Source organism: Apus apus, chromosome 1 (assembly GCF_020740795.1).
Source record: "Apus apus isolate bApuApu2 chromosome 1, bApuApu2.pri.cur, whole genome shotgun sequence".
Lineage (NCBI taxonomy): Eukaryota > Metazoa > Chordata > Aves > Apodiformes > Apodidae > Apus > Apus apus.
The window spans coordinates 152,465,092-152,492,176 of NC_067282.1; the positions used below are offsets into that span (position 1 = coordinate 152,465,092).

At 42.7% G+C, this 27,085-nt stretch overlaps 2 protein-coding genes across 2 annotated transcripts; one reads left to right on the plus strand and one right to left on the minus strand.

Annotated features, from left to right (window-relative positions):
* On the plus strand, positions 1 to 6,745 carry KDELR3 (KDEL endoplasmic reticulum protein retention receptor 3). The gene is made up of 5 exons (XM_051634474.1): positions 1 to 374; positions 1,335 to 1,435; positions 1,997 to 2,155; positions 2,475 to 2,727; positions 5,914 to 6,745. The coding sequence occupies exons 1-5, from the start codon at positions 284 to 286 to the stop codon at positions 5,952 to 5,954; spliced, it is 645 nt and encodes a 214-aa protein (XP_051490434.1). The 5' UTR covers positions 1 to 283; the 3' UTR covers positions 5,955 to 6,745.
* On the minus strand, positions 6,746 to 27,073 carry DDX17 (DEAD-box helicase 17). Its single transcript, XM_051633180.1, has 13 exons — positions 26,717 to 27,073; positions 22,440 to 22,590; positions 20,285 to 20,384; positions 20,033 to 20,166; positions 19,237 to 19,302; positions 18,821 to 18,962; positions 16,666 to 16,826; positions 16,406 to 16,578; positions 15,994 to 16,104; positions 15,458 to 15,519; positions 15,033 to 15,092; positions 10,545 to 10,784; positions 6,746 to 9,838 (listed from the first exon to the last, which is right to left on the minus strand). The coding sequence occupies exons 1-13, from the start codon at positions 26,758 to 26,760 to the stop codon at positions 9,315 to 9,317; spliced, it is 1,968 nt and encodes a 655-aa protein (XP_051489140.1). The 5' UTR covers positions 26,761 to 27,073; the 3' UTR covers positions 6,746 to 9,314.
* Positions 27,074 to 27,085: the final 12 nt, after the last annotated feature.

Genomic DNA, 27,085 nt, shown 5'->3' on the forward strand with positions numbered 1-27,085 from the left:
GCCCTGGGGGGAGGGAAGAGAGAAAATCTACCTTGGGGTAAAAGTTAGCGAGATCTGGCTTGAGCACCTGGTAGGGGAAAGGCGCTCATGATCAGGGGAGAGGAGAGGCTGAACTTTTCTCCACCAGAAAGGAGGGCTCCGTACTGGGGAAAAAAGGAAAGCTGAGCCAGAGGAGAGCATCTGCTTGGTCAAGGCTCAGGGGTGAAAAACTCTTGTGCCTTTGCCCTCCCCGCCTGCAGAAAGCACCCCGTTCCCTTTGCCCCAGAGGAGCCCTCCTGGCACCATGAACGTCTTCCGCATCCTGGGGGACGTCTCCCACTTGCTGGCCATCATCATCCTCCTGCTGAAGATCCAGAAATCCAAGTCTTGTGCTGGTGAGTGCTGCCATACCTCAGGGAAGAAAGGGGGCCTTTTCTGGAGGGTGGCTCAGCAAGGGGTGCAAGTGAAATGGGTGCTGAAAGGGGTAGCAATACCCCATGTGAGCTGGCAGGCCTCCCTGGTGGGATCCTCGAGGGAAATCATCCTTCTCCAGGAAGGCTCCCTGCTGGGAGGAGAGGGCTGCATCGGAAGGATGTGATGTGGCAAGGCACTGGTGTTCGGGTGGTGAAGCAAAGGGGAAGGCAGCAAGGCTGGAGGGAGGCAGAAAGCGAGTGCCAGGAGTTGTGGTGGCACCAAAACCTCAAGGGAAAGCTGCTTTAGGTCGGATGTCCTGCCAGAAGGCAGGCGGGTAGCAGAGGCTGCCCCATTCCTGGGGTAGGAAACCAGCACAGCAGCTTCCCACAAGAGCATTTTTCTCAGAGTTCATGGCGTCCTCCCCAAGAGACTTCAGGGCTGGGCTGCAGCACTGCAGCCGTTGTCACAGGTAGAGCAATGGGTGGGTCTGTCTGCTGCTCCACACCAGCAGTGACTAAGCTCCATCAGAGTCCCCAGACCAGTCCCTGATACTGCTGCTCTTCCCTGGTGTTGCAGATGTCACATCACACAACCCCCTGCAAGGCGGGCTGGCGAAGGGGGTGAGGGAGGGAAGAGAAAGGCATTTTTCATGACAGTAAGGATGGAATTGGCCAAAGCAGTGAATGTGCCCACCTACCACCAGTCCCTATATCCCAAGGGAAGGCTCAGGGGTGTCAGCAGGAGCCTGCCCTGTTACTTGGGAGACTCCAGCCAGTCCTGGGGTTGGTCTAGAGCTACCATAGCACCTACACACCATCCCAGGCTCACAAAGCAACATGCACATATACAACCATTCCCAAAGAAGGTGTAAGGGGAAACCATCATCCTAAGGACCGTTCCTCTCATCCACCTTACCCTCCTTTCTTCTCCCTGCCATGCAGGCATCTCTGGGAAGAGTCAGATTCTTTTTGCCCTCGTCTTCACAACCCGCTATCTGGACCTGTTCACCACCTTCATCTCTGTCTATAACACGGTGATGAAGGTAAGGAGAAGGCAGTGTGGGAGCAGAGGTTCCACTCAGCTTGCTGCAGCTTCTCAGGGAAGCAAGGGTACATGGTCAGTAAGTTTTTCAGCTATAGATCATCAATGCTACAGGTAGTTATACACAGGAGAGGTGGATAAGGATCCTTACTTTGGTATCACTGGCCCTCCATTGACCAAAACAACCTCTCACCACAGCTAAGTGAGCAAGATGGACCTGCCACATTTAGTACCACCAAAACCAGAACAAGGTATTATGAATCAACATAATTGTGCCCATGAATGTCCATAGGGTGTCCAGATGGATGCCAGCAAGCCAGCCTCTTCACACAGAGCCCTAGAGGGCTCAAGCAAGTGTGATCCTCACAATGGGGCAATCTCTAGTTGACTGCTGGAGTATCTCCAGAAGCCAGCACAGAAAAAGCAGTCACCGCTATCTCATCCTGGCGTGGCCCCACCAGAACCAGGTTAAAAGATCTTGACTTTGGCAAAGCTAGCCTGTCTTCAAGCACAGAAGGTGTGATTTCAGGTAAGGTCTTGCCATCTCCCTTCCCTCCCGCAGGTCATTTTTTTGATATGTGCCTACGTCACTGTGTACATGATCTATGTGAAATTCCGGAAAACATTCGACAGCGAGAATGACTCCTTTCGCCTCGAGTTCCTGCTGGTCCCTGTCACAGGCCTGTCATTCCTGGAAAACCACAGCTTCACACCCTTGGAGGTAAGGAACACCTGAGAGAGGAAAGGGGAGGGAAAGCAGCAGCCAAGCACTATGCAGCAGAGCAAGCAGCATATTGAATAGCTTTTTACCAACAAAAGCAGGCAGGAAAGGCAAGGTTGACAGGCCTTGAAGACCATACCCTCTATAGAGCAGCTCGGCGCTGTCTCCTCTCAGTCCCAGCACAGCAGGATCATTTTCCTCAACTCCAGCAGCCCTGCTCATCCCACTCAGACATCGGTGCTCTGCCAAGCAAAAGCTTTGGCTCTTGACATGTATCAACCAGCACCACTCTCCCCTGCCTTCATTTTGCATCTCACAGATACTCTGGACCTTCTCCATCTACCTGGAGTCCGTGGCTATCCTTCCTCAGCTCTTCATGATCAGCAAGACGGGAGAAGCAGAGACCATCACCACACACTACCTGTTCTTCCTGGGCCTCTACCGCGCTCTCTACATTGCCAACTGGGTCTGGCGCTACTACACGGAGAACTTCTACGACCAGATTGCTGTAGTTTCCGGAGTGGTACAAACCATCTTCTACTGTGACTTCTTCTACCTCTATGTTACCAAAGGTAGGTAAAGGGGGGTTGAGTGGAGCTGCAGCTTGCCGCGTGCTAATCATATGTGGCTTTGTTCTTTGCTGTATTTGTGATGCACGTTGTCCACCTAAATTACACTGTTTAAAATGCACCTATGGAATCCAAGTGGGCATCTCTGTTCAAGAGGCTCTAGATGGGCATGTGAAACAAAGCAGAAGTTACATCAGAGCTAAGCCTGGTATAACCCCACCTTGGGAAGTTAACAATTAAGGTTTATTTAATTCTACATATATTTTGAAAGATTATAGATAATGCAAAAGAACTTCAGGGAGAAGGGGCAGGTGGGAAACCAGCTGTAGGCAGACAATGTACCTGAGAGAGCAACTGCAGATACATGGAGATATTAAGCCTACTTTTTTATTTTGATGGAGATGACGTAACATTCCCAAGAACCAATTCTGTAGGAAGACGGGCATCTGCACAGACATGACACCCCTTTCTTCTCCCCCAAATCAGATGCCCCTTCCATTTCAGTGTTGTGCTTTAGCAAAGAGCCACGTATCAGAGCTAGCAAGGGCATCGAGGGCATGAAATCTGGTAGAACACACCATGGTTTGCTGAGGCTGAAGTACCCTTTAAAAGGCTTTTCTGTTGAGGAGGATGGAATTTGATGAGATCTAGCTGAGCGAACAAATATTTTCTTCCTTCTTCACATTCCCAAAATAGTCTGCCAAAAGCAGTAGCGACGGCCTGCGTTTGATGCCTTGGGGGATGGATCTTTGGTAGCTCCATGCAATATACCTGCTGGTAGAGAGGTGACAGGAGCACTGAGCAGGTGGCTGGCCTTGGCAGATTAAGACCTCCTTCTGTCATTGAAACATTTTTGTAGCTGAAAAAGTACTTTGTAAAACTGCCATCAAGGTGTTCCACGTCAGTTGGTTTTGTTGGGGGTTTTTTGTTAACTAATTCCCATTTTAGCTTCTCTCAATTCATGTCCTGCATTTTGTGAGAAATCCATACCCTTTGTAGCTGTGGATGGTGGAACAAAAGGGGGGAGGAAAAAAACCCAACTGCTAGTTTTCAGTCTCGCATTGCTAGTAATAAAACTGCAAAATGTAGATGATACAGGAGGCAGAAGAAAAAAAAGACTTGTTCCTGAGACATCACAGCAGGAAGAGAATTGTCTCACAAATGTTCAGGATCATGGGAGAGAAAAGGTGACTAACGATATGCAAATGCTTTGCAGTCATTTATGAAAACCAGCAATATTACAGCAGGTTGCAGCTCTCTTACAGTCTTGAAAAAAAAAACAACAACAAAACTTTTCAAAACATTTCTAACACAGAAGAGCTCAGACAAAAGGGCAGCAATGCTGCAAAAAAAGCAAAAATGTGTTACATAAAGAGATGTATTTAGTAAGACTTCAGAACCTCTACCAAAGCATTCTAAAGGGATTTTTATAGAACACAACTTCCCTTGATCTTGTTTTCAATCTTAGATGAGCTCCCTTCTGTTTAATCAAAGGACCTGATAGATATTCCGAGGAAGCTTTCAGGTCTCAAAAGCTTGCATTTCACAGAATGGCTGTGGTTGGGAGCAACTCAGGGGATCATCTAATCTACTCCCTTGCTCACAGCAGAGTCACCTAGAGCAGGATGTCCAGTCAGGTTTTGAGGATCTCCAGGACAGAAGCACCACAGCCCCTTCTGGGCAACCTGTGCCAGTGTCCACCCTCCCTGTAAACGTTTGTTGTTGTTTTTTTTTTCTTATGTTTATGCAGAATTTCCCATTGCTGCTTGTCCCATCACTGGGCACCAATGAACAGAGTCTGGCTCTGTCTCCTTTACTCCCCCCAACAGGCATTTATGCACACGGAGAAGATCCCCCTCAGCCTTCTCCAGGCTAAGCATTATCAGCTTGTGATCTCGTGTCCTTACATGGGGTGCTCTAATCCCTTAATGATGCATCCTTATGGTCTACCTGGACATGGTCCAATATGTCCCTGTCTCCTGTATTGGGAGTCCAGCGCCAGTCCCATCATTGCTCCAGCTGTGTCCATCCCAGGGCCGAGTAGTGAGAAAGAACCATCTTCCTCAGCCTGGATTATGTAGCTCAGGAGGCTGTTTGCATTCTCTGCCACAGGGGCCCATCAGTGCCTTGTGTTCAACTTGGTGTCCAGCAGCACATCCAGGGCCTTCTTTGTGAAGTTGCTTTCCAGCTCAGCTGCCCAAAGCACATTCTGGTGCACAGAGTTGTTCCACCACAGGGGCGGGATGTGCCATTTCCCTTTGCTGACCTCCATAAGGTCCCCATCAGCCCATTTCTCCAGCCTGGCAGTGTCTCTCTGACCCCACCCTGGTCTAGCAGACACTCCCCTCTGCTGTGCATCATCAGCAAATCCCCGAGGGTGCACTCTGCCCTTCCCTATAGCACCAAACAAAAACCTTGAGTAGCACTGGCCCCACTTCCTAACTGGTACACCACCAGTACCAAGCCACCAGCTGGACTTCACACCACTGACCACTATGTGACTTGGCAGCCACTTCTCCATCCACCTCATCTGAGCCAACGTGCTCCTGATATTTCCAAGAGGCCTCCTATCCCAGCTTCCAGATCAGATGAGATGGGGTGGGTGCTGGGGGGTCTGGCCATAATTATTTAGTCAGGTCACGTTCTCCATAAAAAGGGGGAAAGCAGACTTCATACTACATCATCAAGAAAAAATGGAGAAATTAGGAGGTTACTCATGCATGAGCAAGAGTAACCATGGAGGAGGAAAAAATAACCTTTCCTTTAGCATAAAGAGAATTAATAGATTTTGGAGTTTTCCTACTTAGAAACAATTTTTTAGTAATTGCCTCCCATCAATTATCATGTAACTTCTTCACTTTTCTCTGGATTCCCAATTTTACCCTTCTTGCCAAATTCTCCTAGATGCTCCTTGCACAATGAGCAGGGTTCTCCAGAGCTCTTAGCAGAGAGTCCTAACTGGGGACAAGCAGCCATGTCACCTGAAAGCAGCTCAGCTCCATTCCTACCAGCGTAAAGTAGCACACAGAGGATGCCCAAGAAGGCCCACCCAAGAGCCCTAATTTCATTGCTGTTTGCAAACGTTTTAAATATACTGCTATTTAAATAGCAATTTTGGAAAAAAACAGTCATTGAAACAATGAGAATTCCCCAGAGTTCCTTCATCACCTTCTCTTTCTCTTTGCACAGTCCTAAAAGGAAAGAAGCTAAGTCTTCCCATGCCTGTTTGAAGACATTTCCAGACAATGCAAGAAATTGAAAAGATGAAGCTCTTCACCACAGCTTTCCTTTCCTGGCCCTGACTAATGGATGGCTCAGCCAAGTTTTGCTCCAGTGCCAGGAACATAATGAGGCCTGGAAAGCTGATATGCTTTTTATCGATACGAGACTTTCTTTTTTAAAAAAAAAAATAGTAATAATTGTTTTTTTCTTACTTGATTTTGGTGCTAGTAAGTAGTGCTGGCCAATACTCAAGTAGTGCAAATTAGTCTCTCCTGGCTCTTCCCAGCATCAACCTCCAAAACATGCCTCTACCTTGACCTGAGGCAGCATAAGGAATGTAAGGGAAACTGTCACTACCTTTAGTCCTGAGGTCCTTTCCTGAGTACCTATGGCAAAGGGAACATGGTACTAACAAGTATGACAACATACAAAGGCCACATCTAACACAGACGACACTATAAGCTGCTACTTTAACTCTGTACAAACTAGCATCCTCCTGAAAGTGAACTCTGCTTGACTCCCATCCTGTAATGTTACAAGTGCTCTAAAGTTCAGGAAAAATACACTCCTTCTGAATGACATGAATTTTCCAATTCTACAGGCATTCAAACATCCTCCTCACACACTCGCTTTCAGTGACAGTTCCTCATATTCTACAAACAGGGATCATTTCAACTAAAATTCAGTGGGTTGCCAACAGCTGTTTCCAACTCCTTGAATTTTACTTTTTTTTAACAGAACTGGGAAGAACAAGGGCAAAGAAGGTTTCACACTCAAAAAATAAAGACCAAGTTCACAATTTATTGACAACAGTGTTTTTATTTATACCTACAAAAGAAAACAAGATGGTATCAAAAGGACAATTTACAAACTAAGAATAGTAACATAGCTCCTGTGTCTGAACACCACAGATCTATGAATCTCTCAATTCAAGTCTTCATTAATACAAGAGGAATGTGTTCAGAGACCAGCAGGTGTGTGAAACAAGATGCTGATCCCACACAAAGCCACTAACCCTTCCATTGTTCAGAGAAGTCCAAACAGTAAATTGCTTCAGGAAGTGGGAGGGGAGGAGACACCCTACTCATGTGACACTCCCACAAACTTTTACAGACTGAAAACAAGGCAAACAATACTAAATGCTAATGCTTTATCAACAAGGGCCCTCCAGCTGGTATGTGGAACAGATCAGTGAGCACCAGGTGGGACAAGGGCAGCACATGCCATGGTGCATTTATGCATTGAACAGTCTGGTTAACACTCTGAACTGAACCAAGCCCCTGGACTTCAGCTGACCTCAATGGCAATAAAGCACTGCAAGACTTGGCACAGATGTGTATGTGTGCACAAGTCCCTCCCAAAAAAAGTGAAAGCTATAGCAGACTATAAGGCAGCTTTGGCGGTCCAGAGACCCTCTTTAAAGCCAGTCAGTGAGATGTCCTACCCCTACACCCCTCAAACACACTTCTGCATTGAAGTCACAAATTAAAAACAAAACAAAAAAACCAACACCCTACACTTGCTTGCAAGGGAGGTTAAAGACAAATCAGTCAGTGCCTGGATAAAGAATACGTTTCTGGCTTTCACTTAACACAAGCTTTCTGCCCAAGCACTGGAATTACAAGATGGGACAAGGGAACCAAGGTTAGGGAAGATCTCTCCCTTTTCCCTCTGTGTCAGCAACCTACCTGTGTACTGCACCAAAAAAAAAAGTGCATTCATCCCAAAAAATTTTACTCTGGGAAGAAATTAAATGTAAAAAGAAATAATTTCTGCATAAGCAAGCTCTTTCCCTGGGCTATAAGTACCACTCTGCTATAGAAGGAGTGGGCTGCCTTGTTCATCCATATGCAAGAACGCCAACAGAAATAACCCAAAAGCCTGAAGTCTCGTAATGCAACGATGCTGTCTCACAAACCAGGAAATGTATCCTTTCTTTTGTCATATTATCAGACCAAGAGCAGCCAACTCCTTTTATCATCTACTGTCTCTGAACCGTCTGGTATTAGAAATAACAAGTGAACATGCTTTACACTAAAGCGGAAACCCCCCTCACACCCACCTTAGCCAGTAAAATAAACCAGTTTTATTTACGTATTTACTAAAAATTTCACTCTTCTCTAACATTTTCTAAAATGCTACCTACCTGCGAGAGCTCTGCTCAAAGGGACCAGTGGAACAGGGAAACGCACTCAAAAGCCAGGAAAAGCAATAATCAGAGCAAAGTACAAAAAGAAACAAAGCTTCAGAATCAAGATGAACTAACCAGCTCACCGCTTACCTCATGAAAAGGAGATTCCAGGCAATCTCCTCCTCCTCCTCCCTTCCTCCCCTTGCCCTCCCTTCCAGCCCACCCTATTCAAACCTTATAAATTTGAAGTGTGGAAAACTCTATAGTCACATTTTATTCAGCGCAGCGGCATTCAGAACATTCCCCACACCAAAAGGTAGTTTGTTCATGAAGGTATGCTCTTCATCATCTCAGTTCTGCTTTGTTTCTGCACTCTCAAATTAAGACTTCTCTCAAGCAATAGGAATTTGAGAGCAGAAACTTAATTTTAAGGGTAACCAGGCTCCATGCATTGGCAATGCTGCAGTTTAACAATTGTAGAGAAATAACTTACTTGGCTAAACATCACAGCAGTGGTACCTATGGTGACAATCTGGGTTTCAGGTATTGATAGGTTTGGTCTCTGACACTGGGGGTTTATTTCCAACTTCCCTACTGCAGGCTGCTGTAGGTACCAGAAGATGAAGAAAACAACAGTGTACCTGGGGCATTACTCTGAACACCGCTCAGCTCAGACAAATGAGCAGAGTTTTCCTATAGAAAGTTACCTACAATAGATTACAAGCAAGAATAGTGAGCTATTAATAAAAAATTAAGATTAGGAGAAGTGAGCGTTGCTCCCTTGCATTTATCATTTTTAATGAAGTGCTTTTTGGCTCCCCAAAGTTTCCCACCTCTCTTGACACTTCCTGAAATTAAGTTAACATGTTACAGAATACAAACTTCCTCCCCTCACACAAACCTTGGACACCAAGATGATCAAGCTGGGACCTATCTGCCTTATACTTGTTTCTTTTAGAGAAAATAAAATTTCCAATTTCCTCAACATGCAAGACAAAAATTAATAATTTTTCCAGTCAACTATATATATAATCTTAAAGAAAAAAAGAAAGAAAAAAGAAAAAAGAAAAAAAAAAAGAGGAACAGGGTCAGTAATGTGGACTGGGGGCCATTTTTGACGGGCTCAAGGGATTTTAATGGTGAATTCTAAGCCTAACCTGCATGAGAGACATCACAATGGGAAAGAAAAAGGTTCCTTTAAATGCAAGAGGTCTACACTGGTCACCAGCAAGTGGTCTCATTTGCGTGTGGGGGGAGGGGGCGGGGGAGGGGGCGGGTACTGGTAGGTGGCAGTCTGTCCCATATAGCCCATCACGTTAGTGCCAGGGGGCTGCGGAAACTGTTGTGACATGAGCGGCTGTGGCTGCTGGCCTGAGCGCCCCACCATCCCTGCATACTGCTGTTGGGTAGTGCTCTGTGAGGTTCTCCCAGCCGTGGCAGCTGTGGTGCTGGCACCATAGCCACTCGCACTGTACTCTGCAGTGCCATAGCCACTCGTGCCATAGGCAGCTGCTCCATAGCTCCCTTGAGTGTAACCATACTGGCTCTGTGCTGCCCCAAAAGCAGAATTTGGGCTCCCGTAGGCACTGCCATAGGTCTTGTTGGCTCCGTTGGCAAAACTGTCACCACGCTCACGGTCTCTGAAGCCACCCGAGTCTCTCCGGCCCTCTTTCACTCCCCGGAGCCTCCTGTCACACTCCTCCTGGTACATCAGGTTAGGGTTGTTAACCGAACTGCTCGTTCGGTAACGAGAGCGACCTCCTGGCGATGGATACATCAAGATTTAGTACCTTGAACAAGTCCTACACAACGAACTCTGGTACAATTACGCCACCCTTTTCCCCCCTTCTACATCCACAACGTTGCCCACAAGGAGCAAGTTTTCTCGACTGACTACAGCTTTCCTGAGCGCTGTGCACACGCCTCTTCATTTTGTTCAAGGTGCAAATATGAAGTTCAAAAGGGGTTCTTAATGTATGCACTTGGGGACAAAGAGCAGAAATTCAGGACTAAGGTGAAAATAAAACAAAACAACTCATTATTCCTTCAGGGAACACAAGGAAAAAATAGTCTCACTCCCTGAAGGTAAAGTCAATGTTATCTCTTTTCTGATTTCAGCCTCTCACGTGCATGCACATACGTTCCTGTGCTCAGGTAGAAGATGCAACCTAGTTAATTAATTTAAGTGAAATCAGCTCTGTGAGGACCTAAGCATTTTTTACCTTTTTACCTGTTTTGTCTTAGCAGTTTACCTCACAGCTAAGGTAAAGCAGCAGCCTACATCTTTTCTGGACAGAAAGTTCATCTGCATAATGTGCTGAGATCTCAGATACAAACCAGCTTCATTACTAATTGACTGTCTGTTACTCTAGACTTGTGCTTCCTACTTCCCTACCCTCTTCTATTCTTCCCTCCCTCAAAATGGGGAATCTTTTCCCTGGGTAGCCCTTTTCCCATGCGCTTTTACCTCCACCACCACCTCCTCCTCCTCGGTGGTCCACAAGCTGCATCAGTTTTGGATTGATGGCTTGATTGGCTTCTTCCAACACTTTGATAAGCTCCCTGGCTTGTTTCAGGTTTCCTGGAGTGAAGAAGGTGTAGGCAGTACCTTTGTTGGTACTACGAGCGGTACGGCCAATACGGTGCACATAATCTTCAGAGCTGTTCGGATAGTCGTAGTTTATCACAAATTTAACATCTTCCACGTCTTGTGAAGAGTCCAGGTGCGAAGCACAGTGAACGGGTGGGGTTGAGGAAAGGGGAGAAGAAGAGAGGACGTGCCAACGAAAGGTGGGGAGCACGAATGCAGGTGACAGTAATAAGAAAAAAAAAAAAGTTAGTAATTGCATGGAATAAATACAAGACAGACTCATCCCAAAAGAGTAGAAGACTCAAATTTAAGATCATCAGGAAGATTAGTCTCCTGAAATACAGCGGCAATTTTAAAGCAGTTCTGCCCTGCACTCAAACTCATCCTCCCCAGCATGCATTTATCTGTCTTTGCATGTCAAAGACATTGATGTTTGTGAATGAACTAAATTAACTTTTCTTTTTCTTTTTTTCTTTTTTTTTTTTTTTTTTTAAACCACAACCTGGAAAGTGAAAATGCCACCATCAGATAGAGCAAACTGGGGTAGAGGGAGGGCAGAACTGCTACAGTTAAGCTTTTACTCTGTTGGGAGAAGTCTAACAAATAACAACAGTAATGAGATCACTTACCTTCCAGTTGGTAACACGAAATAAAAGGCAATCTTAAAAATATTTACTTTACAGGCCTGATAAAACAGCGTGAACTACTTTCCCTAGCCTAAAGCTTAAGACACTCCAATTATATTAGTATTATTATGTCAAGTCATTAAGAATTACCCAGACCTAGAGTATCTTAACTCAGCTTTGTAGTTATCACCAGAATGCACTTGCACTAACATTTCACTGTGTTGTTCTGCCCGGTTCTGGCAAGCTTTCATAATTTGGACAATACTGAATTCCATTAACAATTCCCTACTTCCAGAGTCACATGCAAGCAGGAAATGAAGTGACCAAAACTGCTCTGTATGCAAAGTAGTATTAAAATTTAGGAGATCAGAACTGCATGCCTCTTGGAAAGTCAGACTTCATGAACTTAAGGGACAGAAACAAAGTAAATGTTAGTGCAATGCTGCAGTGAAAGCACCTCAAGTACCAAAAGCACCTATTTGCTATAGTATACAAGACTTTAAAAAGCATGGTATTAGAAGTACCCTGACAGCTCAAAAAAAATATTTGAAAAATCTGCATTTTAAGAAGAATATTCTCAAAATATCCTAGATAAAACACAGATTTTTGTGATTTCCTTTCCTTTTTTTTTTTGTTTGTTTGTTTGTTTCGTTTTGTTTTAAAGAGAGAAACATTCTCTGTTTGTTACCAGACCGATGCACACTCCCTCCTCCTGTGGGAAACCGCTGCAGCCGATCCCGTCTCTTTGCCTTTTATTTTTGGCGGCCTCCTTTCGAAAACTCCGCCCTCTGACACGGGACCACTGGAGCGCGGGGAGCATGCATCAAGGGTCCGTGGCAGCGAGAAGTCCCCACACACGCTCGCTCTGTGAACTGGCTTAGACGCTTCTCTGTTGCCCCATTTGGTTGTGAAGCGCCGGAGAACCTGGGCTCAGGTAAAAGTTTCAGGTCCTCCAACGCTTTTTTTGTCCCCTATTTGGGGTTCTTAGGGGCAATTGTCAAAAAAAAAAAATGAAGATACAAAAAGTACATCCAAAGGGTCAGACTGCATCTATTGCCCAGACTGCATCAATTTCAAAGGGGTTGTAGGAAAAATAAAAACAAGAGGGTCGTAGTGACAAGAGGGAAACTTTGTCTGTTTCTTATTACAGCAAAGGGGGGGCTCCTCAGTCTTTGCTGACTCCAAAGTCCTGAATCACACCAAAAAAAGGGAGTGAGAAGGCAGGTTTCACAGGGGGCTGCGCGAGTCTCCAGCTAGGGTCCTTGATGCAACAGGGTTTTTTAAAGGGGAAAGTGAAGTAAAGAGAGGAGTACATGTGACAGATGGCATCTTCACAGCCAAGGCGTAACTAGTTTCATAAGCTGCAGGCTACATGATCCTCAGTCAGTCCCGTTTTGCACATCCATCAGTAGCAAAGCCATTCGAATTACCACAGAGGCCTGAAGGACATGCTTTCCCGGCAGAAAGCACAGGAACTGCAGCTACCAATGCAGACGGAACTGACTTGACTGGGGAGGAGTGGGAAGAATGGGAAGACAGGAATGGGAAAATACAAGGGTGTTTTCCAGATTAGAAAGTGGTCCTGGGAGAGCACGCAGCTTGCTGAAGAAAGACCAGAGCAAGTACAAGACTCTGCTTCTCCAGTCTAGCATGCTCCAAAGCACTTGCACACAGTCACAATCTTCCTGTGCTTTTAGAAGATAGTATAGCAGGATCAAGAATTGAAACTGCACATCATCTTTAACAGCTACCTGGGAAACATTCCCTTTGTCAGACCATCAGAATACCCTATGGCACGACAGTCTCTGATTATTAATCAGGAGATATAAACTAGCAAACATGCTAGTCTAGAGAGCTGTTTAGATCATCAATGTAAATGTGCCCCCACCCCTGCACTGAGAATGATCTGCAACTGATATCAGAGCTTCCGTTAAAGAAAACAAAACAAAACAAATTCAATGTTTTTAGTTTAATAAACTGAACAAAAAAATTAAGTAAAAAAAAAAAAAAATCAGTGCAGAGAGAGGACCTCACTCCAGGGAATTATCACAAAGAAGGCATTACGGGACTCAGAAACTTACCTGGAAACAGCTTTTTTGAAACCAATGTTCCATTAGGAAGAGGGAAAGCCCTGGTGACTCAGCCAAAAGGCGCGCGCCCCTGTTTTATGTTATTTAGGTAGAAGCCTTCACTTTCCAGGATCTTGGAGGAAGTCGTCCAGAAGTTTGCCAGTTAAGTGACTTACTTTAAGAAGCAGCAAACTCAGGGCCCCAAAACAAGCAGAGATGTTGTTCAGTAACAAGAAACAGACTCTGGTACCTTTCCCCCTTAGCTGAGGTGAAGTGGAGGATGGGAAGTGGGGAGACTGTTTTCTGAAGTGTTATCCAATTGAGTAGTTTTTGGGGAGTGCTTTTTTGAGGGGGGTGAGGCTGTTTTAAATGTCTAGGCAAGATGCACAAAGAAGCTACCAGCACATAGCAAGCCTGTTTAAAAAATGCTGCTAGAGAAAGCAGCTCTCTTTCATACAAACTGGTTTCAGGCCTCAGTCCCTTCTCCCAACAGGCCCAAGTTCTAACTGCACAGGTCCAGACATGACCCTAGAGGGCAGAGACTGAAGTCCATATAATCACCTCTCTGAGGAAGTGTTGGATGCTTTTTTGAGGGGGGAGGGGAAGGAGGGGTGAAGGTTGTGTGAACAAGGCTGCCAAGTCTAGTAATGGTCTGCCTGTATTAAAGTGACCATATGATGCACAGCACAGCCACCCTTTCAGCATAGGAAAGAAGAGCTCAGACAATGGAAGTATTTAACAGCTAGACATTGTTCTGAGCTTATTTGCAATGACTTGCAGTAATTTTTTGTCTGGAATTTACTACAATGAAACATCGACCCCCAAATAGTTTATCTTCTATCAAAATTAGGGAGGGGGCAATATTCAGTGTCCATTATTGAACTCTGAGCACTTCAGAAGTCATCCTCCTCTTCTAGAGTGGGCAGATGTACAAGGACTGTGTTCAGCACACCAAGTGTTTCACAATCCAAATATGCTTATTAAAAAAGGGGGCACAACTGATGCATCCAGACAGATGGTTTTCATACCATCAGAATAGAGCTGTGCCATTTGGATTCAATTACACATGTGGGTACCACAATGTTCAAGGCCATATATAATCTCAGTGGTCCTACCTAGAAGGAACACAGAGGAGGGAAGGTTACATGTCAAGACCAAAGATCTGGAGCAGTGCTTGCTCAGATGTCAATACATCTGTGGGGTAAACATGCGTGTACACTGGGCTTGGTACGTTCAAATCTGTGGTGTGCCATACAGGGAGAATATTAGCTATTTGCTGTTGAAATGCTCTCCCACAACTCCCTACTTGAGCTTTTAACTGACATGCTCTGAACTGAGAGCAATCCATCCCTATCATCCAGCAACAAAAGCTGAATTTGGGGAAGAAGTGAGTGTGGTGGAAGGGTTGGGTTGCATAATTGGACGTCTCTTCTCCCTCTTGGCGATCGATTGGTCATGCCTAGGCCTTGCTGCAGACCAAAGCCTGTTCATTAGGAGCAGGAAGAGACTTTGAATATGAAAGAAAAAAAAAAGATTAATGTTAAAAAACGTATTTCACATGTGGGGGAAAATCACGCTTTGAATTTTTTTTTTTTTTTTAAATAAAACATATTTCAGTCCAAAGAAGAAAAATATGCAGCAGTAGGCAAGAGTGGTCTATGTGTACAAACCTAGCCCACGAGATGCAACGTCGGTAGCAATGAGGATAGGAGCCTTTCCAGAACGAAACTCTGTAAAACAAAGCATGCTATGAAGTTAAGATTTTCCAAAAATGTAAGTTACCTGAACTTGATTTACTAAATGCTCATATTCCAGAATCTAGGTAAGACGGTTCAATTTCAGAAACCCCAGCAAGTCAAGATATAATGTGTCAACTATTTTTAAAATCCAGCTTTCTAGGTTAAGCTATTTTTTCCATTGTGTTTTTGTCAAAAAAAGAGAAAAAAAGAAAAAAATGCAAATTCAAGTACTGAAATTACCAGTACCTATTGGTAGAGACAAAAAGAAGAAACAAATAAAGACAATTGGAGAAAAGCATCTCTCAGTAAATTACATATAGCAGCCCAAGTTATTCTACCCTCAGTGATGGACTCACCATTAAGCACCCAATCTCTTTCTGGCTGACTCTTGTCTCCATGGATACACATAGCTGGCCAACTGCCAAACAGAGATGCATATTAGTACAGACAGAAAGTACATACATTAAAGGCAACAGGAAGCTTTATTGGCATTTCAGTAAAAAAGGCAACCAAAAAAAAAAGACTTGAGAAATGTTTTGTTCCCTGTCCTCCTCTGGCCTGTACCAACCTAGCAAGTATACTGGTTTGCTTCTTGCATGTTAAACCCACTACTTACATAAGCAGCCATCAAAGCCAAATCCCAGTTCCTTCACTGATACAGTTCCTATCCTATCTGATACACTAAAAGCTGCCCAAATCACAACTACTCTCTTCTTGCATTCATATTTTCATGGACTGGAACCTTCTGGAAAACTGAGACTGAATTCAGCCAAGGAAAGAACAGGGAAAGCATTCCCAACAGAAGCATCATGAACACTTAAGCCTCACTGCTTTTGATTACAATTTTTGTTTCCCACCAGAAACAAGGGGAGGGAGAGGGGAAGCTAATCACCCATCTCTGCGCATCCTTCGAGTGAGATCATCACATCGCCTCTTTGTTTCCACAAAGATGATAGTCTTGTTTTCCTTCTCTGCCATGATCTCTTCCATCAGTTGTATCAGTCTAAAATAGACATGAGAGCTAAGATGTATATCCACACACACAAGAATATAGGAGCACTCACTCAATTTTCATTGAGAACATAAACAACATGTATCAGTCAGTATCAGGTCTGTTGTTCCTCAATATGGTTAGAATATACACAATAGATTAGCTAATTACAGGACCTATTTACTTTCTAATCCCACAAAACTAAATAACAGTACAAGTGACTTCAGTATTTGGACTTTATATCTGGCTTACAAAGCAATGTAGATTTTTAAGTACAACCAAAAAAAGTGAAAAGGTAGGAAAATCAGCTTACTTATGGTCTTTCTCGCTTTCCATGCATACATCCACTATCTGCAGGATATTGTGGTTGGCACTCAGCTCTAAGTTTCCCACATTGATCTGAACATAGTCCTGCAGGAAGTCCTCAGCAAGCTGGCGCACTTCTTTTGGCCAGGTGGCACTCCACATCAGAGTCTGTCTGTCAGGCTAAGAACGAGGGAAAACAGATTTATTTAAGGTACTGGACTTCAAATGGGAAAACAACAAAGCTATTCTTTTAGGAGGTTCACGCACCCTTATCTGATCAACAATCTTACGAATTTGGGGTTCAAATCCCATGTCCAACATCCTGTCTGCTTCATCCAGCACCAGGTACGTACATCGACGAAGGTTGGTCTTTCCTGCCTCAAGGAAGTCAATCAAGCGACCTGGTGTAGCAATGCAGATCTCCACACCTTCAAAACAGAATGAAGAAAACGAGTAAGACACTTCATGTGAATGTCAATTGATATTTTTAGTCAGCATGAATCACCTTCAGGAGCAAATTGGTTTTTTTGAAAAAAAAAGCACCACCCTCATTCGTACCCAAGATTGAGTCATTACAGTAGAAGCCCTAGTTTCTTTTAATATTTTTTTCCATTCTGAAATTGCTGTTACAGTGCCATCAGAATAATAAATGAAGTGCAGAAGCTCAAAGTTTACTGACAGAAACCACTGGGGAAAAGCTGTCCAAAAATCAGCTTCTACTCAAGCCTGATCCACCTTCATACAGAACTATGCAGTCTAGAGAGCTCTCTAGAAAAACAAGAGCGACCTCCAACTGAACACCCCATGTTAATTCAAACACAAAATCCTCCTCTTGCTATAGGCATGGGCTTTAAGTTATGCACCAACACTGACAGACAACCATCCTGCGTGCATATTAATAAACTATTTTCAGGTATGGCAATTTATACATCCTTCAAATGGAAGGACTGTTTTTCAACAATTCCCAAATCTTACAGGTGAGTCCTTCAGTGTCACTGAAATGTCCACAGAAGGTAAGTTTAGAGAATCAGGTGGCTGAAAAAGAGCAGAACCCCAAATGTCTTCTCTATATTGCATTTACACAATGCAGATTATTTTGTGGGAACCCACATCTTTTTGTGTCAACCTGGACTCCTCAGAGCTGACAAAGCTGGACATACTTCTAGTTTCTATAAAGATCATGGAAGAACTTGATTTCTAATTGGGCCACCGATCTGCCAGGGAGTCTGAATAAACAGCAATTTCTGTTGTTAATTATGCACTTTTCCTAAGTAAATTCACTAAATACCCCAAAGATCACAACTCAGAAAAATAAATTAAAATGTTTTCTATCTATTCAACAATTTTTGCGTACAAAATACTGAATAATCATCCAAAGACAGTAACACATGAAAGGACTGAAAGCACTGAACCTGCCCATGTGCTCTAAACAAAGAGTTTTCATAAGCAGAAGACATTTTACAGCACTCCAGAGAGGTAGGCAAAAACCCATTGAGCTGATCCTCTCAGGTCTCTTCATGTAACCTTTGATTATTCCACTGAAGATGCTACTTTTGAATTGGAATGCACTGCCATTTTCAAGAACAGAGCTATCCCACCGCCTTCTACCATGCACGCCCCTATCCCCCAGTTTTCAATAATGACTCTACAACCTGCAGCATTAAGTAAAATTTTCTGATTTCTTGAGTAAATCTGCATATATAAGCTTACCTTGATAATACTTCTTGCATCTTCTCATATAATTCTATTGATTATTGTTTTTATCTACTGAAGATGAAAGCCACCAGTACATTCCTGCATTTGAAATTATCTGTAACTAGCCCTTGATGTGAAGGTTAGGTCACTTGAGCACTACTGTGTTACAGTGATCACTCTAGAACCATGGCTCCTCATCATTCTCAACTCTAGGCCCTTGCTATGTACAAAAGGTAGCTACAGAATGTTACAGGGCACATGAACAGAAATGGAGGTTAGTGCCTAAGAATAATAAGAAAAACCCAAACAAACGTCACTGACTAAAGTTGTTTCTATGTATTCAGAAATTCAGTTTTATTATTTGAACATCCCTAGGCAGAAAACCTGATATCTGGCTTAAGAAAAATAATTTCTTACATTTGCTGCTACTGCATTTCCTCAAAATAAACCTGTTCTCTTTCTGATTAAGTTTCCTTTTCCCCTTCCTATGTCCTGATAATCTTCACAACTGGAAAATTCAAAATTAAAATAGAAAGGAAATCTAATATCCAAGTAAGTTCCTCTATAAAAAAGACGCCAACTACCTCATGAACTATCACTGAAACTGGAGAGACAAGTCAACTCATTCACACAGCCCCTTCCAAAAAGGTTTTAAGAAGATAATTTTCCCTTTACAGAGATTTTACAGTAACACCTCCTCCAAAAGCTGCAGCCATTTTAAAATTACCTCTTTCTAGATCTCTGATTTGGGGACCTTTGGGTGCTCCTCCATATATGCAGGTACTCTTCAGTCTTGAACACTTGCCATAATCATCAGCCACTTGCTGCACTTGCTGGGCCAACTCTCTAGTTGGTGCTAAAACCAGGCACTGTAAAAGGAATCGATTAAGGACAGCCAAGCTACACACACATCCCTAAATTAAAGGCTACACACAGATACCATCAGCAAAGCTGGACCATCTGCTCTTCATTACCTAAAGCATTTAAATAAAATTTAAACAGAATTTCAACTACTGAGTGGGATGTTCATATTGTAATAGTAAACATTTCTCTACTTACTATTCTGATAAACCAATTAAATAAAGCACACATCTCATTAATGATGCCGTGCCATACACACAAAAAGAATCGACAAGCACTTACAATTGGGCCATCTCCTCTCTCCAAATATGGCTGGTGGTTGATGTGAACAATTGCAGGCAGCAAGTACTAAAACAGAAGAACTTGAAGTCAAGACACAGGACATCAATATTCAACGCCAATGACCTCCTGCCAGGACAGCTGGATCACAGCAAGAGACCACTTAGCCTAACATCACTTCAAAAAGCCAACACATGATGGGAGATACAGTAAGAAAGCCTCGGCTTTTCCCAAAACCAGACACTTGCATTTATCCAAAAGAACAGAAGACTTTTCAGAGCTGCTGACCAAACATATCTGCTTTGACACTAGCAGAAAATATAGCTGCTCAGCACCTCTGAAAGGAAGGCTCATTTACATTTGGAGTCTAAGTTAGTAGAATTGAGCAATCTTGGCTCTAATCAATGTTTTTCATAAAGGATAAAATTCCTTCTTACCACTGCAGGTAAAATTAATGCATACATTGAAGACTCAACCATTCTTTATTTTTACTTGCGTATTTAATAAAACAAATATACTAAAGAGCACATACTGTTTTATAAACCACAATGTAAGCACAGACCAAGAGAAGTGACTAAGAATCCAAAAAGAACGACACTCTCAAAACACATGCCTGTGAGTAAGACAGGCTAGGTGAGACTTAAGGCTCACCCACGATGCAACAAAGCAAGCTTCAGCAACATATAACCATCTCACTTCCTGCTTCTAGTACAGATAAGCCCAAAAAATACTAACAAGTAGCCAAGGGTAACTTCTGCAAAGCAACTAGAATAAATAAAAGGCAAAAAAAAATACATACCGCTAGTGTTTTTCCAGAGCCAGTCTGCGCAATGCCCACCATATCACGGCCACTGAGGGCTAGTGGAAAGCCTTGGCACTGAATTGGAGTGGGTTCTGTAAAGTTCTGGTCCATCAGAGCATCCATCACGTACTCTAGGAATTTAAGACAAGAAAAAAATTCTTAAAGGATGACCAAGGCTTCGAATCTTCTACAAAACAGAACAGGCCTAAACAATAACTGTCATTATCTTAAAAATAGCAAAACACTTACGTGGAAAGCTACACTGGTGGAAGGCAAACACAGGCTTGGGACAGCCCTCCATTCCTCGAATAGTGATCTCTTTCTTTCTTCGCAGTTCTTCAACTTCATACTATTTATGTATAAAAAAAAACAAAAACAAAACTAAGACAAATGCCAAGTGTCAGCAGGGACTTCAGAGTGCACGTTTCTAGCCATTAACTCACTTCACACCTCTGGATAACAGCTTTGTTAAAGAACTGAATTTAAACAGAAATCTGAAAAGGACTGCTTTCCTATGAATTTTGGCTTGAGACTGAGCTAGCACATAGCTTCCACAATATTCAGAGGTATGATATTTCTATGTAGTCTAGAAGGGCTAATATCATGTCTCTTCTTCCAACCAGACCTTTTTAATTAAGTGTATTAATGTAGTATTTTTAAGAATTCTACTCTTCTTCCAGAGGCCAAAAATCACCAACAGCTTCAAAAGCAATTAGAAACAGAGAATCAGGTAAAAAATTAGTTTTATGTGACAGTGCTAAGAACTAACCAAAATAAATAGGTCCTAATATGCTACAAACAAGAAGGAGGCAGGACAGTCCTCCTTCAATTAACAGATTCCAGAGAGGGTTAAATACAGAGTTCTTGCTGGACAACTAGCAACTCAGAAATGTCGCTTGGAATCTTTTTTGAAGCACTACTTTTTTCTCTATGAAAGAAGACCAGGCAATATCATAATCATACCCTAAGACCTCATGATTTTTTTTTAATACTGGAACTTCTTAAAATATCTTTGAAATGTCTATCTACATATGCCTCATTTTAGGATTAGAAAAAGTGCTCTATTTTTGTCTGTGTTATCCTGCAAGTCCCACTGCACTTTGCAATACGCTTCCACAATTCACATCCTTATTCTAATGCTCATTAAAACCCAAAAGGAAGATACCCTTCAATACCAAACATGCAGTTGACCTAAAGCAGTAAATTTACTATTTGTGAGAATCTTTTGTGCTTGAATGAGAAGGTAAAAAAACAAAAAAAAACTTCTGGGAAAAATGTGAAAATCCTTTCAGCTGGCTAAGGCAAAGACAGCTTCATCAGCTAATGCTAACTGTGATTCAGTTCAAGTTGTTGTCTCTTTAAAAAGCCAATGTCTCCTTCAATTCCTTTGTGCTGTATAAATATTAATATTTCACCAAAAATTTAGAAGTCTATGTGACTGGATAAGAACATTTTGTTTGTTTCCTTACATTAAGAATGAAATATGTTAACTCCTAAATATAAAAATACACTAAAGAGGAAAAAAAATACTAGACTCAAGTTGGGTAAGAAGGTGAAATTACTGTATCTACAGAGTAAACACAAAGTACTGTATCCAGTTTTGAGCCCCCAGTGTAAGAAGGGCATTGTTTTAACAAGGCATGTCCAATTATGGGGAGAAAGCTTGAGGCTGGAGTACAGGCAGTACGAACAAAGACTGGGAATGCTGGATTTGTTTAGCTTGGGCAAGAAAGGACAGACAGCAGGATTTAACTGCTACTTTCAACTACCCAATGGGTTGCTATAGAGAAGATTTTATAATAATTATTAGGGGCAGCAAATACAGTGAGAAACATTAAGCCTTGAGAGAGTCACCCAGAGATGATATCAACTGTCCCCATTCCTGGGGATATTCAAACTTGGAAGGGCAAGGCACTAAGAAACCTGCTCTAGTTTTGCAGGTTACTCTGCTCTGAAAAGAGGATTAGACTAGAGGTCTCCCATGGCCTCTTCCATCCTAAATTATTATTATGATAAAATACTCTTTCAAATATTTCTCCTATTTCTGCCACTTTTAGTTCATTATTTTAAGCTCTTCCAGAGCCTTCTCAGTACTGTAACTCTCAAGCCCTCTAAGTCTTACCTACATTGACAAATAGCTATACCAGACAAGCATGATGATAATGAATTATTAATGACCAAAGGAAAAGTATCTCGTACAAAAACAGCTGTATCACCTTTGCCAACGTTAAATATTGAAGGCAACCAGGACTGGTATCCTGCAGAATACACATATACCAAACAAGCTTCATGAAGAGGCAGTTAGTTCCTTGTTACACACTGTCCCAGACTTCCTAGACAAGATTTTCCACTTGTGACATTTTCTTTTGTAGGCAAAATGAACAAACAAAATCTGAAAACTTACTGGAGTAAGTCTGGCCACTTCTGGATGTTCCACGTAAAAATTCTTCTCAAACTTGGGAAGCTCATTTAAATCCCATTTTTTCTTACGTAGACGTTCCCCTGGATTACCAAATTTCTTTGGAGGAAGAGGACCTCCACGACTTGCTCCAAACCTGGGAAAGTCAACGTTAGTTATAAAAAAGAATGTTTAGTTACTCTGGAATTTGCAAGTTTTATAAGCATTTTCCACTCCTTTTTCTCAAAGTTGACACAAGAGCACAATGTTTAAGCAGATGTCACACCCCTCCCCCCCAGCTATGATGGCACGCAGTTTCTTGAAATAACATAAATCTGCTCTAAGTCAGTTCTAAACCCAAAACCAACTCAAATTTTCCTCCCAGTATGGCTATTTTTAAGTCACTGCTTTAAAGCTCCTGTTTCCAGGTTTCTACTACAAAGTTCCTTCCCTCTGGAGAATGCTGTGGGTACAGCTACAGCACTTTTCTTAAAACTGATAGGGCACTTAAAACATGGTTACATGAAAAGGAAGAGGAAAATCTCTAATTGTAAGTTCCTTGTATCTCTTGCAAGATTAGTTGCACACAAAAATAGCTATTTCTATGTCTTCTCTGCTTTCTTATCAAGCAGTATGTCTCAAAAGAAAACAAGAGTGAAGAAGTGAAAGGAAACAAGTTCAGCCAAGCCTGCAAATTAGTCTGTAATTCTGAAATCAAAGCAATTAAAAAAATACATATATTTTTTTGAAACTAGAGTTTAATGGGGTAAAAAAACCTAAACAAACAAACAAAAAACCAAAAAACCCCCACAAACCATCAAAAAAGTACCTGGGGAAAATCATATCCTCTTAAATGCTTTTGAAGATTCAAAAAGCTGTTTATTCTGCTAGAAATTTCTTAACTAGCAGAACTACTCAAAAGTTACTACCTTTCTCTCTCATGTAGATTTTCCTCACCCACTTAACTTAATACAGTTAAGAAGGTTAAGAACTAATTATAATGACTAACTAATGCATTAGACAAAACATGAGCTTTTGAGTGGCATAAAATTATTATTTGCTGTAAAAATTACAAATTATGTATTTTAAAATTCCACAAAAAAGGTTACAGCCTTTCATTCATGTCACAGAAACAGAAGGTACTTTTCCAAAGGCAACTAGCTCAAATTTTGTCCTAATTCAGGTTTTGGTTAATAAAAGCTACACCTTTTTGGTAAACATGAATTAATGAGAAACGCTTGTTTAAAACAAGACTTTTATTTAGACAGCAAATAAAGTGTCTGCACCTTACCCAAACGCTCTGGCAGTAAATAATAACACTAGTTACACTAGTAACTTGGGAGTTTGTGTGTGTGCTAGAAAATTAAGAAGATCTGAATTACATTTCTGTACAAGACTGTCCATCCAGACATTAACAACATTTCCTGTTTAAATCACTTCCCAATGGAAACGACAATGACACTGATTAAGATTAATAAAAAGACAGATCTCAAATCAACATATTAATAGGAAAAAGGGACTACATTGTTGGAAAAGCTAAGTACAGCAGATACAATTTAACCACAAAAACTGCTAAGTAAGTTTTAAGATGTTTGTTTTGTTGTAACTGTTTCATTAAACCTCTCCCACCTCCTATAAATATCCCTTATTTTCCCATCTGTATGTCTATCATATCCCTCAAATAGCCTGCATAATCAGTAATTGTTTTATGTGAAGATTGTGAAACATTTTCAAAAATTAATTTAAACATAATATTTTCTTTCATAACAAAGTGTAAAAAAATAGTATAGATTTTTACTTATAAGGACATTCTGCTTTACTGAAGATATCTGCTACTGAACATGCTAACTTGAGGTCAAAAGGACAACTATTTCTGTATCCGAAGAGTTAAAACAAATCCCATACTCATGCTGAAGTCACCGGAGGTTCAAAGGGGCAATGAGTTTCCTTACAAATGATACACATGGAGGAACCGATTGCAATACTGGACACTCAAATAGCTGGGTACTAAGAATATTTGCACCACAGACAACCAGAAGGAAGAACTGACATATTTTACATAGAAGTGACATAGTTCCAGTTCTCCATTCTTATACACAGTATGGCTGTATGCAACCTAAAAGAAGTGAGCTCTGCAGCAGTCCTCAAATACTGCCTCTGTTTAGCTGTTGAGCTGGTAGTAACTGACCCTTTACATTCACATTACAAGTAAAATGAGATTCCAATTTCAGTTAAACTGATTTAAATCTAGGATTGTTCCCCTGATTTGCCAACAGTTCTCTTTTCAAGTGAAAATTCAGACTGATTAAAAATGTGCTTCTCAAATACTACTGGGCCATCATTTCTGCGACAGAACAGAGTGAATTCATTAAATTCCAGAGGAAAAACAGCACAACTTCCCATTCTAAGCAGTTACCTACAACTCACTCCTAACAGAGGGAAAACAGAAAGCCTCTACTTGTTTACCCTATGAAAGAATCAGCCCTGAGAAGATGACCAACTTTTAAATAGCACCTAACCAGCGTGCTGGGTTTTATAGGTTATTTATGAAGTATGATGGGTATTAGTTGTTATAAATATTTTCACCCCTTAAATAGATGTGAATAACAAACTGAATCCTAATGCATTAAAGCTTCCAGTAGAATATGCCAAGAAAATTATTTCCCATGCAAATGTCAAAAAACTTCACAAAGGAGCATGGAGGCACTCCTTTTATGCAAAACCCCTGATTTAAGGGAAGCAGCTGCCTATAATAAGTCTTTACACAAAAAGAGATTACACAAATTTTAAGGCACCTCAAGTGTTGCGCCAGTGCTTTGGACAGTGTTTGTCTAATTAACTGTGTATAAACCTTCATACAAAATCACTCACTAAAGTCCAAAAACATCTAGGTCTGAACTACCTCAGACTTGCCAAGGGTTTTATTCCAGTGTCCTGATGTTAAGCTGAGCTGTAAATCTCATATTGGAAAAACACCAGAACCCTCTGCAAAAAAAAAATTTAAAGTATCTTTTAATTTCAGAGTGTGGAATGTGGGTGTAAGATAAAACAAGGATACAACTATCTCCCTCCACACACAACCAGAAACTAAATGTTGCATTGCAACATACAAACAAAATATTCCTGAATCTCCCAGCAGGGAAGGCAAATGAGAAGGGGAAAAAAATAAAATTAAAAGGGAAGACTCATCAACTGAGATCTAATCTGCCATACTAAGAGTAACAGAATCCGCACTGTATGTTTACTGTTAACCCTTGAGAATGGAGGTCAAAGTATGTGTGATCTAAGGGACAGAAAATGCCACTCTCCTCACTTAGTTCTAACTTTCTCTTTAAAAAGGCCTGGCATGAACGTTTCATTACTTTCAACCCTTAGAAAACTCGAGTCTCAAACTAGTTATATACTGTAATGCCATTGTATTTATTGCTGCCATCCTCGGAAGAATAAAAACCATAAAAAAACCCCAACAAAACCTGCAAAAACCTCTTCTGACCCAAGCTTCCTTTAAACGGCAGAATCAAGAGTATTAAGCACCGCCAGGCCTCTGCAACGCCACACAGACAAGTCAACAACTCCTGTTTGACTGCTACGTAGGCTTGGTCATGCACGTTAAGAATAATCCAGGGCCGTGTTTACTGAAATCACCCTCTCGAGAATGCAAGTTCCCAGCTTTCAATCTCACTTCCTCTCACGACAAGCCTGGGAGTGCAACCGAGAAGCCTCTTTCACCACTGCCATTTTTCTAATAAGTCCAGAAGGAGCAATGACAACCAGAAGGGCAGTGTCCAACCACTCTTGCCAGGGCCACCGAGTCCTTCGTGGCTTGCGGGGAGGGGCAGAAAGGGGGGGGAATAGGATAAAGAAGAAGAGGGCTGGCAGAAAATAAATTAAGGGCAAAGGAAGAAAGCAAAAGGCAGGCCTTAGAATTGCAAGCAAAGCACACATGGTTACTTATGAACGACAGAAAAGCCAAACAAACTGGGGAATAAAAACACACCACCACCCCTTGCTGCCAAAACCCTACTAATTAAGCCTCCAGTTCCCCCCCGCCCCAAGATACTTGAGAAAAAGCTTCCCCAATACCGCCAGCTGAACGCGCCCCCTCCTCGTCCCCAGGGCTCCCCCTCGACCTTCCTCCCACCAGGCCCCTCAGGGGGGGGGGGGGAGAAGGCTTCCCACCCACTGTCCCCACACCACATCCACCCGGCCTCGCCACGGCCAACCCCCCCGCCCCCCAACACCCGCCCGGCCCGGCCTGCCCTCAGCCACCCCCCCCCCCTTACCCGCCGCGGTCTCGGTCGCGGCCCCGGTCCCCGAAGCCCCTCATTGCACCCGGAGGGGTGGGAGAGAGGCAACGGAACGCCGGCCGTGGGGTCGGCGAGGGACTGGGGGTACGGGGAGACGGTCCAGCCAGGGGCGGCTGTGTCTCGGAGGAATCGCTTTGCGCCACCTCGCTTCTTTGGTGGGATACAAAAGGAGAAGAAGTGGTCAGTGGGTCAGGGACCCGCTGAACGTCGGCGGAGGGGACGGCGGGGCTCTCGGTCGGCTCCAGGGCCCGTGAAGTGTGGAGACACTAACGTCTTCTTCCTCCGGGCTCCCGGCTCAAAATGGCGGCCGCCGCCCCAACCCGCTTCGCTTACGTTACGGCCGGC

Bases quoted from the DNA above. Each gene is read 5' to 3' on its own strand.
- DDX17 (XM_051633180.1), bottom strand. From the start codon at position 26,760: ATGAGGGGCTTCGGGGACCGGGGCCGCGACCGAGACCGCGGCGG. The intron at 15,520-15,993 runs GTGATTAGCTTC...TCTGTTTGGCAG, and splicing joins CGAAGGATGCGCAGAGATGG to TTGGCCAGCTATGTGTATCC. The intron at 15,093-15,457 runs GTGAGTCCATCA...TTTGTTTTACAG, and splicing joins AAGAGATTGGGTGCTTAATG to AGTTTCGTTCTGGAAAGGCT.
- KDELR3 (XM_051634474.1), top strand. From the start codon at position 284: ATGAACGTCTTCCGCATCCTGGGGGACGTCTCCCACTTGCTGGCCATC. The intron at 1,436-1,996 runs GTAAGGAGAAGG...TCCCTCCCGCAG, and splicing joins TCTATAACACGGTGATGAAG to GTCATTTTTTTGATATGTGC. The intron at 2,728-5,913 runs GTAGGTAAAGGG...CTCTTTGCACAG, and splicing joins CTACCTCTATGTTACCAAAG to TCCTAAAAGGAAAGAAGCTA.